The sequence below is a fragment of the Lampetra planeri genome, chromosome 3, assembly GCF_965212315.1.
Source record: "Lampetra planeri chromosome 3, kcLamPlan1.2.h2, whole genome shotgun sequence".
Classification (NCBI taxonomy): Eukaryota; Metazoa; Chordata; class Hyperoartia; order Petromyzontiformes; family Petromyzontidae; genus Lampetra; species Lampetra planeri.
Window position 1 is genome coordinate 21,505,141 of NC_136109.1, and position 14,077 is coordinate 21,519,217.

The 14,077-nt window shown below is 43.4% G+C and overlaps 1 protein-coding gene across 2 annotated transcripts in view; it reads left to right on the forward strand.

Moving 5' to 3' along the window:
• LOC144741031 (dual oxidase 1-like) overlaps positions 1-11,523 on the forward strand; it is a 42,097-nt gene extending 30,574 nt beyond the window's left edge. For both annotated transcript variants that reach the window (XM_078623729.1, XM_078623724.1), the window contains 12 exons: positions 43-105; positions 408-586; positions 1,397-1,627; positions 3,604-3,703; positions 3,843-3,892; positions 4,227-4,354; positions 4,988-5,141; positions 6,912-7,144; positions 8,168-8,329; positions 8,538-8,693; positions 9,284-9,412; positions 9,867-11,523. In XM_078623729.1, the coding sequence (XP_078479855.1) occupies positions 43-105; positions 408-586; positions 1,397-1,627; positions 3,604-3,703; positions 3,843-3,892; positions 4,227-4,354; positions 4,988-5,141; positions 6,912-7,144; positions 8,168-8,329; positions 8,538-8,693; positions 9,284-9,412; positions 9,867-9,989 (1,708 nt within the window). In that variant the 3' untranslated portion in view covers positions 9,990-11,523. The remainder of the gene's footprint in view (positions 1-42; positions 106-407; positions 587-1,396; positions 1,628-3,603; positions 3,704-3,842; positions 3,893-4,226; positions 4,355-4,987; positions 5,142-6,911; positions 7,145-8,167; positions 8,330-8,537; positions 8,694-9,283; positions 9,413-9,866) is intronic.
• The last annotated feature ends 2,554 nt before the right edge of the window (positions 11,524-14,077 follow it).

Here is a 14,077-nt window from a genome sequence, read left to right on the forward strand (position 1 = left end):
ATGTGCTTTATTTGTGTGTATGTGTGCGTGTTAACCCATCAGTTCTAATGCTGGGAGAGTCGCTGGTAAACAAGATGAGAAGCCCGCAGAGTCTTCGCACAGACAGTGAGTGAAACTGATGCCCTCATTCTTAACGATATGATACAAATAAGATATACTCGTACTTAGATTTATTAGTACAGGTCTCCGACATGTCTTTGGGTTGTGTTCGGCACGACGTCTGACGTTTTGCTCCACATTCTGGGAATTTCAGGAACTGAATGAAGTAGCTTTCTGCGTAAGGAGCGGTGCAAACCGAGCATGCATTGGAGAGAAAAATTAATAACCATTTGCCTCCGCAAGAAATGCTTTGTCGGCCTTTGCGAATAAATAATTTTACCCCCCCCCCCCCCGTTTCCCTGTTACAGCACGAACAGCCCGCGAGGTCGCTTGTTTACAGAAGCCCGGCGTCAACACTATAATAGAAGCAAGCTGGGGCAGTCGATGCAGGCCGTCAAGCGCTACGTGGAAAACTACCGCCGCCACATCTTCTGCGTGGTCATCTTCTACGGAATCATGGCCGGCGTCATGGTCGAGCGCGCCTACTGTAAGTCACATTGGCCTTCGAGATCAATTAAAAAAATTCAACAACTACCCCCCACCGCAGCCCCCCCCCCCCCGATTTTTTCTTACAGGAGAATATCAAAAAATGTTGTTGGAGAAAGATAGATGGCTAGTGAATTGTTACATCGCAGGGCTGTATGAGATGGTGTTGATGGCTTGGGAGGCCTTCAACCAGCAGTGGTTTGAACAGTCTTCATCCAGCAGTGGATTGAAGTGTTGGCCAATGATGGTGCATGACGATTTGAATATTTAAACGCTTGCTGCCATGATGGAAATGTAAGGTTTCCACCAAGGCCTCAGGGTGTATAACAGCAACGAGCATTGGCACATCGAGCATGGAAACATTTTGACCTTTGTTTTTTTACTGTTATCACGCGCTGATGCTTTGGGCAGAGTGCTTGTGTTGTCCGGCATGACGAATGAAGTTCGGCTCCACGTGCTGGCAGCTTCCTTTGAGCTACTGAATCCATAAGAAGCTCCCGGCATGCGGAGCGAGACGTAGGACATCGTGCCAAACAACAACGTGGTACAACACGAACACACGTTGGAGAACTCAAACAAAACCTGTGCAACGGCGCTCGTCTCAGAGGCAGAAGTTGCGACTTCAAAAACACCTCAAAGTGTTGACTCCTTCATCAACCACTTGACTCAGGACCACCATTGGATATGAGCACTGTCCCCCATGCTCATTTGGGCAAGGGCCACTTTGGCTTTGATATTAGCTGCGAAACGTTTATTTCATTCGCTGATTTGTTTTTCGTTGTTCCTAATTCCACCTGCCTTTCACCCATAGATTACGCAGTTGGTGCAGAGCACTTTGGGATCCGGCAGGTGACGGAGGTGGGGATCATCCTGTCGCGCGGCACGGCGGCCGGGATTTCATTCTGCTACTCGTTCATCCTCCTCACCATGTGCCGGAACATCATCACGGCGCTGCGCGAGACGGCGCTCAACCACTACATCCCCTTCGACTCGGCCGTGGAATTTCACAAAATCATCGCAATGACCGCCGTCATTCTGTCCAGTGAGTTTAGGCAGTGTATTTTTTATTTTTATTCTTCATCAAATTAATAAAGCACATGACACCAGAATGAACAAACCGATTTGAAATCAAAACCTTTCCAGACGTGGATGTGCTTGCTTTGTATACTGGGTGTGTGGTGGTGAATGGGGCATTCGAAGCATAAATAAGGGAGTGAAAGAGGGAGACAAAGGTAATACCAGCACTCCTGGACCTCCTAAGCACCCCCCACCCCCCCAAGTAAAAAAAAACCTACCAATGTATGACAAAGAGTTTTACAGATTTCAAATCGACACTTCCACGCATCCGCTTAAATTAGACTTGCGGAGGGGGTGACGCTATGAAAGGTGAAATCAGTGGTGTCTCGAAGATTCAGTTGAACATGTTTGAAATACTGCTAGCACGTCCTTGAATTCATACGGGATACACAGCCAGGGTGGAGGGTGGTGGTGCGAGGTGTGGTGTCACCACCGTGCGCACTTGACCACCCACGTGCCAGCCAGCTAACCAGGTATAAAGATTTTTTTTAAATAATATGATTTTGTAAAAAAAAAAAACGCTTATCGCAGTCAGGGTATGTGTGGTGTTTTTATTTGGCACTGACTTTTTTGCTTCCTGTCTGTAGTTCTTGGTCATGTATCACATCAATGAACATCTGAATGTGGACCAGACCTTCCTGGGGGGATCCGGTCAAACATCGAGACGGTTACTTGGTGCACTGTCTACTGAGGCGACAAAGGAGGCTGAGCAATGCGCTGGCCACATCAGCACCATTAATTTAAATACGTGGAGACATCTGCTTGCAGCATGCAGCGCTATCCGAATACTGGCTAAAAAAACTAAAAACATTGCATTTTTTTCTAATATTACAACTTTTCCACAATGTATCGTGATCAATACGGTGTTAAACAGGACTTTTATGTTGGAGTCAGGATAAAGAACGTTGACAAGTGACCCACCAAGATGTATGGCCATCAGGGAAGAGAAGGCTAAAAGTGAAGGGCTCTCCAGAGCTCCCTCTAGTTGGTCATCCTTTTGCCGGCAGTGGCGTGAACAAGTCGATGCACGGCTGCACCTTTACCCAAATTTTCACGTAGCAAATGCTCGGTGAAGAGGGAAAAAGAGCAAACGTCCAAGTGAACTGCAATTCTGTTCGTGAAATGATTTTGGATACATGGCAGAAAATCAAATGAAAAAAACAGACCTATCCATGATTGCACACTTCGACAAAGCATGAAAAACGACTTTTACCTTTACAAACCTGTATATTTTCATTTTTATTTCATTCCACCACCACCACCACCACACAGATTTATATCAGTGTACAAACTCATGCATATGTGCCAAACACAAGGAAACATGCCACTTCATTTGAATGATGTAGGATTGTATCAAGTCACAATATGCAAATATAGTCTGAATATTGAGCTTCATAGAGTCCGTGAATCCTTGTCTGTTTACTTCCAAGACTGACAATATGCTTTTTTCACACTGTGATTTGTCAGCATATTTGGCTAATTTGAATGTTTACAAAAAGTTTAGCTTTCCAATATTTTTCAATAATAATTGTCACATTGTACGCACAATAATCAATCAAAATAAATTACCCAAGCGAACGTTTGCTGCGGGAAATGTATCACACATTATGCAAGACTGATTTATGTTTGCGCAGTAATTTTAGATTCCTCCTTAAATGTGGTTGTTTTTTTTGCGCCGATTTCTAATTCGGTTGGTTGACCTCAGATTTGTTTTCGTTATTCGCGTCATTGCTGTTGTACTTTACCCCATTGACTTTTGTCGTTCTGGCGACCCAGGTTACTCGAACAAAATGAGACTACACCATGGCCTCTTGCGTTTGGCCCGGGTTAAACAAAATAAACGTTTTTATGTGTATATTAACGGTTCCATTGTGTGGTAATACTATTTGTGGAGTGTGCACAATTTGATCTGATGCCTTTTTTTGCGTGTCTCTTCCTTAGTCCTGCACAGCATTGGCCATGTCGTGAACGTGTACCACTTCTCAGTGCTGCCACTCAGCGTGCTGTCCTGCCTCTTCCCAAACGTGTTCTTCAATGACGGGTGAGGCTCGCAATGACAATGTGGGTTTTTTCATTCATGAATTCATTTGTTTTTTTACTCTATTAACTTCATGTGCCGTTTGATGCTATGTTTGCCACGTCAATGAATGCTGTGCAACTGCTTCTATCTTGAAACTTAGGTCCGAGATGCCTAAAAAGTTCTACTGGTGGTTTTTTCAAACAATTCCGGGTACGTTTGCCAGGATGGTGACTCACTTATTTCCGTGCAACATTACACGGCTCGCAGGCACACACCTGTTTATCTCAAAGGCTTCTTTATAGGGCATTCAACAGTATGCAAAGCAACTCACTTGCATATTGCTGAATGATATTGCTCAATTCTGGGATTAATTGGTGATTACATTTTCCAGTAACATTTTGAGCTGGCCTTTCCGTGTACCTTGTCCGTGGGTAAGTTAGTTCAAAGGTGACACAATATGTTCGTATTATTGTAAATGAGGATTTTATTCTTTCTTGTTTTCATCAGTGTGCTGATCACTGTCCCATCACTTATCCCCTGCCAGGTATGACAGGTGTGCTGATACTGGCGGTGCTTGCGGTGCTGTACATATTCGCCAGCCGCTTTGCCCGCAGTCACACCTTCAATGCCTTCTGGATAACCCACCAGCTGTACATCCTGCTCTATGTTTTGGTAGGAAGCTGTTCCGTTCAACTATTGACTCATTTGTTGCATGCAATAATGAATTTGAATTGTCACGCAACATGCGGATGGAATTAATCGAATTATAGAGCCCGGGTGATCATGTCATTTGTTTAAATCGAATGTAAAAGACAAAATGTCTCCATTGATTTAGGCAATCGGCACTCATCCCCGCTGGCAGATCTGACCAGTGCTGGAGGTTGCATTCATGTGTCGATGGCCAGAAATTGCAATGGCAACTACTATGGCATGTTATTTACGCTGCCCTTTCAAGCGGGTGATCTGAGTTTGATTCTTGCACCATGGTTACCGTCAGTGGCAAGTAATATCTGAAGCTGTCTCGGGCACCACCCCCATTTTTAATTGTTTACCAAAGCACATGGACAAGCATGACAAGATGTGATCAACCCCCATGACTCACGTGGCCTGGGGAGGCCTTCAACAACACATTCACACATGGCTGTCATTTATTGTTACGATTATGATGATATAAAGTCTCGATCATATAAATCGAACTGGTTTCATTATTATTTTTTTTATTTTATCAACCTTGTTACATTGGTGTGCAATGCTGATACTCACACTTGTACATTTGATTTCTTCTCGTTTGCCCTTCCGACACAGACCATTCTGCACGGCAGTGTTGGCCTCATCCAGAAGCCGATGTTCTACGTATACTTTCTGCCACCAGCTCTTATTTTCCTGGGCGACCGTCTCTTGAGCCTGAGCCGACGCAAGGTGGAGATCACTGTGCTCAAGGCTGAGCTGCTTCCCTCAGGTGCTGCCTCTCATCCGCGGGCCTCATTTCTCACTCGATGGTCTCCAGAATGTTGACGTCGCATGCATCATGCAATTTGAGAGTACAGATTTTGTTTCCTTTCGATTTAAAGCTTTCGTGACTGCAGGGATTCATCTCCTTTGTTCTTTCGGTAAAGTCACGTAGAAGGGAAATAATAAAATAATAAAAATGAAACGAATGTAAATTATTTTGTCAAGGCGCTCTTCCCCCTCCAACCCAGCTTAAATATACGCTCCAAGCATGGTGGTGTTTCATTCAGACGCTGTCTTCCCGACAGACCTGTTCTTCACCTGAGGACGGCTGCTTGTGTTGTGGCCGAAACGTCGTCAGAATTATTTTATTATGTTTTATTTTTATTATTTTATTATTTCCCTTCTACGTGACTTCACCGAAAGAACCAAGAAGATTTTGTTTCCGTTGGTGATATTTAAGGACAAGGAAGTTACATTCAAGTACTGCCCTGAAGGCCATCCGGTAACCCGGAGCATAATTCATAACTGGTGGTTTTTTTTGCATGCCACTGCAGCATAACGAGGACAAAGTAAGGGAATCTGGGTGTGGCATGCAATTATTTGTAAGCACCGGTGAAGTTACGCAAATATCGATTCAACGCAATGAAACAGCGTCGTGGAGTCAGTGTCTCGCTGCTCAAACGAGCAACGGGCTGGAGCTCGTCCCCTTTGGTGAACCTGAGTTCGTAGTGGATTGTCCACATTCTTACAGCGTGAATAAGTCCGTGCAAAGGATGAGCACTATTGACGTCTCACAAAGTGGTCATTAGTTTAAGAGCCACGTCGGGTTGTTAGGCTCAATCCCTGCCAGGATTTGAACTGGCAAACTTCACATTGTGAGTAAAATACTCTCATTGTTTATCCTGGGTCATACCTGATGATGATGATAATAATAATAACTCTGCCCATGCAATAGCACGTGTAAAACATATTAACGTGTGTAATTTAGATCTCAACAAATGTACCAATGTTCACGTACAATTGCATTTTGAAATACTTGAGATATGTCCATGGCAGGGAACCCAACATGAATGTGACCACAATTTATTTCTGGACATAGACCGATGTTTTACACAACACTTCCCCCATAAACAGGTATGTTTAGCTGTGTTATTGTATGTGAACTTCGCTCATTATATTTGTGAAATGGTGGTCACACACCAATGAGCACCAAAAACCCCACCCGAAATTACAATAGTGTTGTCACCCAGCCATATCCTGGGCTGTTACAAAGCTTCAAATAGGTTTGAAATCGAACCATCTTCGAAACAATGTATCTGTCTGACAAGCACATTCTTGGTTAAATCGAAAAAATATGCTTCGTGGAGATACAACAGCAGCGCTTCATAAATCTGGCACCTAACTAATGACTGCAAGGAGCTGCAGCGTGGAGGTACGCAATTGTGCTGACGTGTTCGTGATCCTCTGTGTTTTCTGGTTCTACCACCTGCTGTCTGAGAAATTCACTCCACTTTGGGAGCTTCTTTGGAAAGACATCGGGACACCATACTGAACAACACAACGGGGGTACAACCGCAAAAAAAACACATCAAAGAGCTATTCCTTTAACAAACAATTTTTTCCCGTAATAGAGGTTTTTTTTTCCCCCCGACAAACCTTGTAGACCTGAAGTAACCTCTTGAAACGATCAGTATTTGCACCTGTGCGTGTCATTCTGAGCCTGCGACTGTCCTGGGCGTGTCACCGAGCGCTTACATGATCTGACCTTGATTTGCAGGAGTGACTCACCTGCAGTTTAAGCGCCCGCAGGGATTTGAGTACAAGTCTGGGCAGTGGGTGCGCGTGGCCTGCCTTACCCTGGGCCGGAGCGAGTACCACCCTTTTACGCTCACGTCCGCACCCCATGAGGGCACCCTGAGCATCCACGTACGCGCTGCGGGCCCATGGACCACCCGCCTTCGTGAAGTCTACTCTTCAAAGAGCATCAGCAGTGATGGATGCTTCTCCAAGGTTTGATGAAATACATGTATAATTTGAATGTCACTTCAAATGCTAACTTGTAAAGCCACGTGTTTAATAATTTCACAAATAGCACTACATTCATGTGGAATGATCGAGTGCAAGGACAAATGTGTCCCAGCTCAAGTAAGTCTGGGGCAGTAAAAAAAATCTCAACTGATGAAACTGACCGAAAAGTGGAAATTCCACATTTAATCTGATACGAACATTTAAGAGAAACGCTGCTTAATTATCAGCGTTTCAGGAATTAACATACAACTTCCTGATTCGTGAGTTGAATTATCTGTCGCAAAGCTGCCTGTCTGACTTGCGATTCGACAGGTGAAGGTAAATGTGCAGCGCTAAAATTTCCTGCTCACACCACTCCTGGTGAAAGTTCCTCCATACGAAGAAGCTTTAGAGAGCCTCGCTAGCAGAGGGTATTTTAGCCTACTCTTTCACACTAGCCAGACTTCTTTGAAGAAAATAGGATGTACAAGACAAAGATTCCGCGCATAGCCTGTAAGAGACTGTTGGGGCAAGTGCTGTTTGCGAGCACCTATTAAAGCCGGCACAGCACACGAGGGGGTGGATGGCCAACACCACGCCTGGCCGCCTTTGTTTGATTGCATCAGGTACTCATTTGAGGCTGAGTCGGCATAGGGGAGGCCCCGGACCGATTCAGATAATCGTCACTGGTGTTGGCCGTAAGCGAGAATCGCACCCGAGTCACCAGGTTCATAGCGCAGCGTGCTAACCGCTACACTACCGCTCCCCACACTAGCCAGACTTCTTGGAAGAGAAATTGGATGTACCCACACTTTACAATCCACCACATGCAACCTGCTGATCCACTTCTCGAGGAAGTACCCTTTTTATATTACTGGATGGTCAGAGGCAGGGATGGATTTAAGAGATCTGCTCCATTGTTTCAACTTTCATACCAGTGATCTTTGGATTGGTCTATCATTACTACACGAGTGCATCTGGGGCTGAACGGCGGACAATAATTTGTGTCTTTGTGTACGTGTACAGATATACCTGGACGGTCCATTTGGAGAGGGCCACCAGCACTGGAATGACTTTGAGGTGTCTGTGCTGGTGGGAGGAGGCATTGGAGTCACTCCCTTTGCTTCCATCCTCAAGGATGTCGTCTACAAGTCTTCCATTAACGCCAGGCTCATTGCCTGCAGAAAGGTGAGTGACGAGCACTTTCAAGTCGAAGCAAATCTTTGGTAATAAAAAATATATATGCGAGACCACGGAACTCTCGTGTCCGTGAGCAATTTTGATTTATGCTTCGGTTTGTTGACTCATTAATGTCAGAATCGTAGTAAATGGAAATGTGATGGTGAATTAAAAATTGGGGATGTTGTTTTTGGTATCGCGTGTGATGGGCGAACAGCTGTACTTCATTTGGGTGACACGGACCCAGAGGCAGTTCGAGTGGTTGACGGACATCATCCAGGAGGTGGAAGAAAACGACAAGAACGACTTGGTGTCCATCCATATCTACATCACGCAGTTCGCGGAGAAATTCGACTTGCGCACAACTATGCTGGTGAACAACAGCACTCCATCACCTCGTAGGCTCCCGCTGTTGTGCGATAAAGCTCTCCCAGTGGGTTTTTTCGGGGTAGTACAGCGTGTTATCTGGAATGACGTGCACAATTTTCGCTCTATGTCCTGGGGGCATCTCCAGGAACTGGAATTCAGTGCAGGAACTGAAATTCAGTTGTACATCATGCTGAATAGCACACGGTACAAACCAAAAAGACGTTGTAGAATCACACCAGATATGTCATTCACCGGCAAGCAGAAATGGACACTTAATTGTATTAGACTATGAAATGTAAAGGTTCATCCCAAAAAATAGCTTGCTCAAGAGAGCCCATTGGAGATGGTATTTGGCCTACTTTCCCTCGCTGGCGACTTGATGCAACCATTTCTACAGCCGGTTGAGTACATGTATGTTGAACTTCTTTTGCACCGTACGTCGCCGACCGTGCTAATCGGAAGTGTGGATGTGAAGCGAGGAAGATTCAAGAAACTTGCCCATTGCAAATCCAATACACTAAACAATCCACTTACAAAAGCATCCCGAGCATCAATGAATAACTTTACCAACGTCATTCTTTCTTTTTCCTGCAGTACATCTGCGAGCGTCACTTCCAGAAGGTGTCCAACCGCAGTCTGTTCACGGGCCTTCGCTCCATCACGCACTTTGGCCGCCCGCAGTTTGTGCCCTTCCTCAACTCCCTGCAGAAACTGCACCCAGAGGTGTGTTTTGTTATTCGGATAGATATGCTTGTACAATCTCATCGGTGCACAGTGATTTTGAGTTATTGTCTTCAGAAAAGGCTTAATCGAATGTTGTTTGGAGTTACAGTTGTGATCACTTGAGGTTTATCATCCAATGCTCGTTTTGGTGCAATTGCTTCTGTTTACTGTTATTGGGTGTACGCAAAATGTATTTTTTCTTCTTCAGAAATGTGTTTATTTAGCTTAATTGTTTTATTAGCTGAACAGAAGCACTTTCATCTGCCTTTGAGTATACACACGAGTTTGCCGAAGTGAATGTTTATGCATTGTAACGAGTGTGACATGTGCTGGACATCTGCGAGAAAGAGCTTCTTAGCTCATCGGATTTTTCCAGGTTAAGTCAAGAAACTGATCCTGACGTTTTGATTTGCTGTTATTGTTTTTGTTGTTTTTTCGTCGTTTGGTTTTCAAGGTTGGAACGGTCGGCATTTTTAGCTGCGGACCCCCGGGCCTCACGAAGACCGTTGAGAAGTCTTGCCGCCAGTTAAACCGCTGCGATCAAACCCGCTTTGTCCACCATTACGAGAACTTTTGAATTCACAAATTTTGCACTCATCGCATATGCCTGATATACATTTTACTCATCAATAACAAAATGATTAACTCGCTGGTCATGAAAACCGTTTTAGAATTTTACTATATCACAAGTGGTACACTTTAAACGGTCAGCTATGTTGTGATATTTTTGATTGTGTTGCATTAATTTGCAGTCAGAAAATAAGCAGAATAATATTTCCTAAAGGAAGGCTTTTCAATATTCAATATTTACATGGAATTTAGGCTCGCTTTGTCCACCATGACAAGAACTTCTTATTCCAGTTTCCATTCTAACAATAATATAAGAGAAATATGTTTTGAAATAACTATCACTTAAAAGAAGTGGAAATGTCCATCGGTCTTCATGATTTTCAAGGTAATTATCAATCGAATATTATAATTGTGGAAGTTTGATTCTCAAAGGAACTTCCTTTTTTGGTGGAATTTTGTGTGGTGACCGAGTACTGCTTAAACAATTTTAAAAATCACTAATTTTGATTTAAAGCTTTCGTGACTGCAGGGATTCATATTCATGGTTATTTCGGTAAAGTCACGTAGAAGGGAAATAATAATTAAAAAAACATATATAAACAATACAATTCTCACGATGTTTCGACTGCACCACAAGCAATCATCATCAGGTGTGAAATCCACAGCAACAAATTTGAAAAATAATCAAATTTTGTTGCTGTGGATTTCACACCTGATGATGATTGCTTGTGTTGCAGTCGAAACGTCGTGAGAATTTTATTGTTTAATATTTTTATTATTTTATTATTTCCCTTCTACGTGACTTTACCGAAAGAACCAACAAAAAAAATCACTAATGTTAAAGACTACCTAACTTGCTTAAGGATGTTTAACTTGTTAATTTGTTTAGCTTAGTGCATCACTGAAAGGTGTGTTTGATTTAATTTTACGAGATTTGTGCATAACATAACTACAAAAATCATGCAATAAATGGATACTCCAACATAATATTGCTTTTTTAGGTCATTTTACTACCAAAGTGTAAATGTGATTTGCTGTTTTCCTTAATACCAAATAATACATTCCTATATTGCACTTTTTAGACAAAGTTACAACAGTTTTTTCGTATATATTTTAAGGTTCTTACAAAATGTTCGTTTCATTTTTTTGCTATTATATATATGGACGTATTGGCTGTACACTGGTGCAGCATAACACACCGGCCCTTGTAAAACAGTCTAAAATCTACATTTTAACTGACATTCGTCTTCCAACTGCTTCGACATCACGAGAACTGATTTTGATGCACCGCCACCCCACAAGATCTTCAGACCGGAGTTGCGGATCCAGGAAAAATACAAAATTATTGCAAAAATTTGCCTTTTTAATAGCCCACACTACCGGTGCACCGCCACAAAACGTTCGTATTGGCATTAAGGATTGTTTTCTTATAGCTCAATCATCTTACAATGAATCTGTTTGAAGCTGTTCGCTTTTGAATGCAATACCATTGGTGTACATTTCTTGTTGAATGGGTTCAATAAATGATCTATCGTAGTGAATATATATCTGTTTTGATTTTGTTGAATGCCAGCACCCTTTTAACATGGTATTTCAATTAGAACAGTGGTGTGCATGTTAACATTTGGAGGCCAGCAAGCCATGGGAATAGATCTAATCTTGGTGGGTAGAGCGACCTTAGCGGACCAGTAAAAAAAACGTCAAAGCATCTCCCCCCGTGTGAAATGAACTTTGTGGGATGCTCGCCTCCATTGACAGTCCTAATTCAATGGTGGGAATTCCACATTACAATTACTGTGACCCTGTCTTTCCATAGGACAGAAAAGCACGTGTGTTTATCTGCGGGTGTAATCCATATGGGTAAAACCTTTTTGAAGAAGAATAATCTTTTATTTAACCTTCTCACGAGGAGGCAAATATCTCGAATACACCCTTACCCTTAGCATTCAATTGAGAAAGCAAATTCCTCCGTGCATTTGTCAGATGCCAGCCGAAGTGGTTTGCTGCATACTGCGCTAACCTCTGCGCCTCGAGTTCAAATCCCACCCCTGGCTAGCGTCAGTGGTGAGTAATGTCTTAACCAGTTGTCCACCCCCCCACCATTCGCTAACCTTAACTAACCAGCATGGTGAAGTATGGTTAACGCTTTGATCGACGTGGAGAGGGGAGACCTTCATGTAGCAGTGTCTTGACAAAGCACTGTAAATTATGACAATTGTGTGTATGCAGTGCAGTCAACTTATAATTTACACAATTAAAATCCTCAATTTAACACGTAGGCTTTCGCGAACAATATCGTCCATATTACAGCTCTTAGGTGCTTTTCCAAAAAACACTTTTTACAGCGTAAATATATGGACAAAGCACTATAAATATATTTACGAGTTTTAACAAAAAAAACCTGTATTATGAATGAAAATCCTGCAGACAGCAGCATCCCTTCTCTCTGGGATTACGTGAGGTGAACTGAGCTCAACACTTTGTATTTGTACCTGTTAAAGTGTTTCTGGAAAAGCACTTAGGAGCTCATTTTGAACCACTTGCCTTTAATTAAGAGTGTCAATGGTGTCCATTAGAGAACTTGAGAGCAACACTTCACATTTTTTCAATACTCCTTTCCTCTATTGTCATAGAAAACCAAGCGAAGCAGACCACCTAATACACAAGACTCCTTCCTCTAAGTGTACATTATTGCCTGAGACGTGAAAAAGGTTCACCTCAGCTTACATTCTCTGAGAACCGATGATATCGAGATACGGAGTAACTGTTCTTGATGAACACAAATTAGTCAACTTACAGAATTTGAATTCGACCTACCTATGAAGTCAAGTTTTCTCGACTCACTAGCTTGTCTCCGTGCTCTCAACTGGCTCCCCATCGCCAGTAGGGTCACATACAAGACCGCCTGCCTCTGCCACCATGCCTTCATATCCGCCTGCCCGCCGTACCTTTCTTCATTATTGACAACTTGCAGCTCAGCACACGGCAGATGCCTGCGCAGCGCGACTCACGACCTCCCTCTTGATACCAAGATCCAGGATGGTCATGTTTATGCGCCGCTTCTCGGTGGCAGCCCCAACAATCTGGAACGCTATCCCTCTGCACATTCGCAGCATCACCTCAATCGCCTCCTTCAAGAGAGACTTAAAAACTCAACTCTACAATCATGCTTTCGAGCGACTCTGAGCTTGGCTCCGCGCCTCTAAGTTGCGGCCACTACGTCTGCAAATTTGCGCGCGTTATAAATTGAACTATTATTATTATTATAAGGCAAATGCTTGGCATCTGTGCTATTGGGTTTCCAGAGGACTCTTGAAGTACAATCACAGCATTTCCCCTCCCTGTCCCACTTGCTGCTGAGTCAACTGAGAGCATGCAAGGTGAAGGGATGGCAGCACAAATTAATGGTCTTTGGCTGATATGTGTGAACAAGTGTTGGCGCACAAGCACCAATGCGTGCATCACTGGGTTTATAAGGTGAAGGGGCCTGTGAAATCAGCAGAGGTGGGACAAAGTCATTGTTATGCAAGTCCAAGTCGAGTCGCAAGTCATCAAATTCATGACTCGAGTCTGACTCGAGTCCAAGTCACATGACTCGAGTCCACATCTCATAGGTGGGACAAAGTCATTGTTATGCAAGTCCAAGTCGAGTCGCAAGTCATCAAATTCATGACTCGAGTCTGACTCGAGTCCAAGTCACATGATTCGAGTCCACACCTCTGGAAATCAGTTGGTGGAGACCAGGCTCTGGTTGTGTGGAAAACGAAAGTGCAGTGCAGTATCTTCTTGGTTCTTTCGGTAAAGTCACGTAGAAGGGAAATAATAAAATAATACAAATTAAACATAAAAAATACAATTCTCACAACGTTTCGGCCACAACGCAAGGAGCCGTCCTCAGGTGAAGAACAGGTCTGTCGGAAAGACAGCGTCCGAATGTTCATTCAAAGTTTATTGTTCATTCAGACGCTGTCTTTCCGACAGACCTGTTCTTCACCTGAGGACGGCTGCTTGCGTTGTGTAATTTTAAAAGGCGTATTATACTGTACACCCTTCGGCCCCGAATACATTATTGTACTACACATTATACTACACACA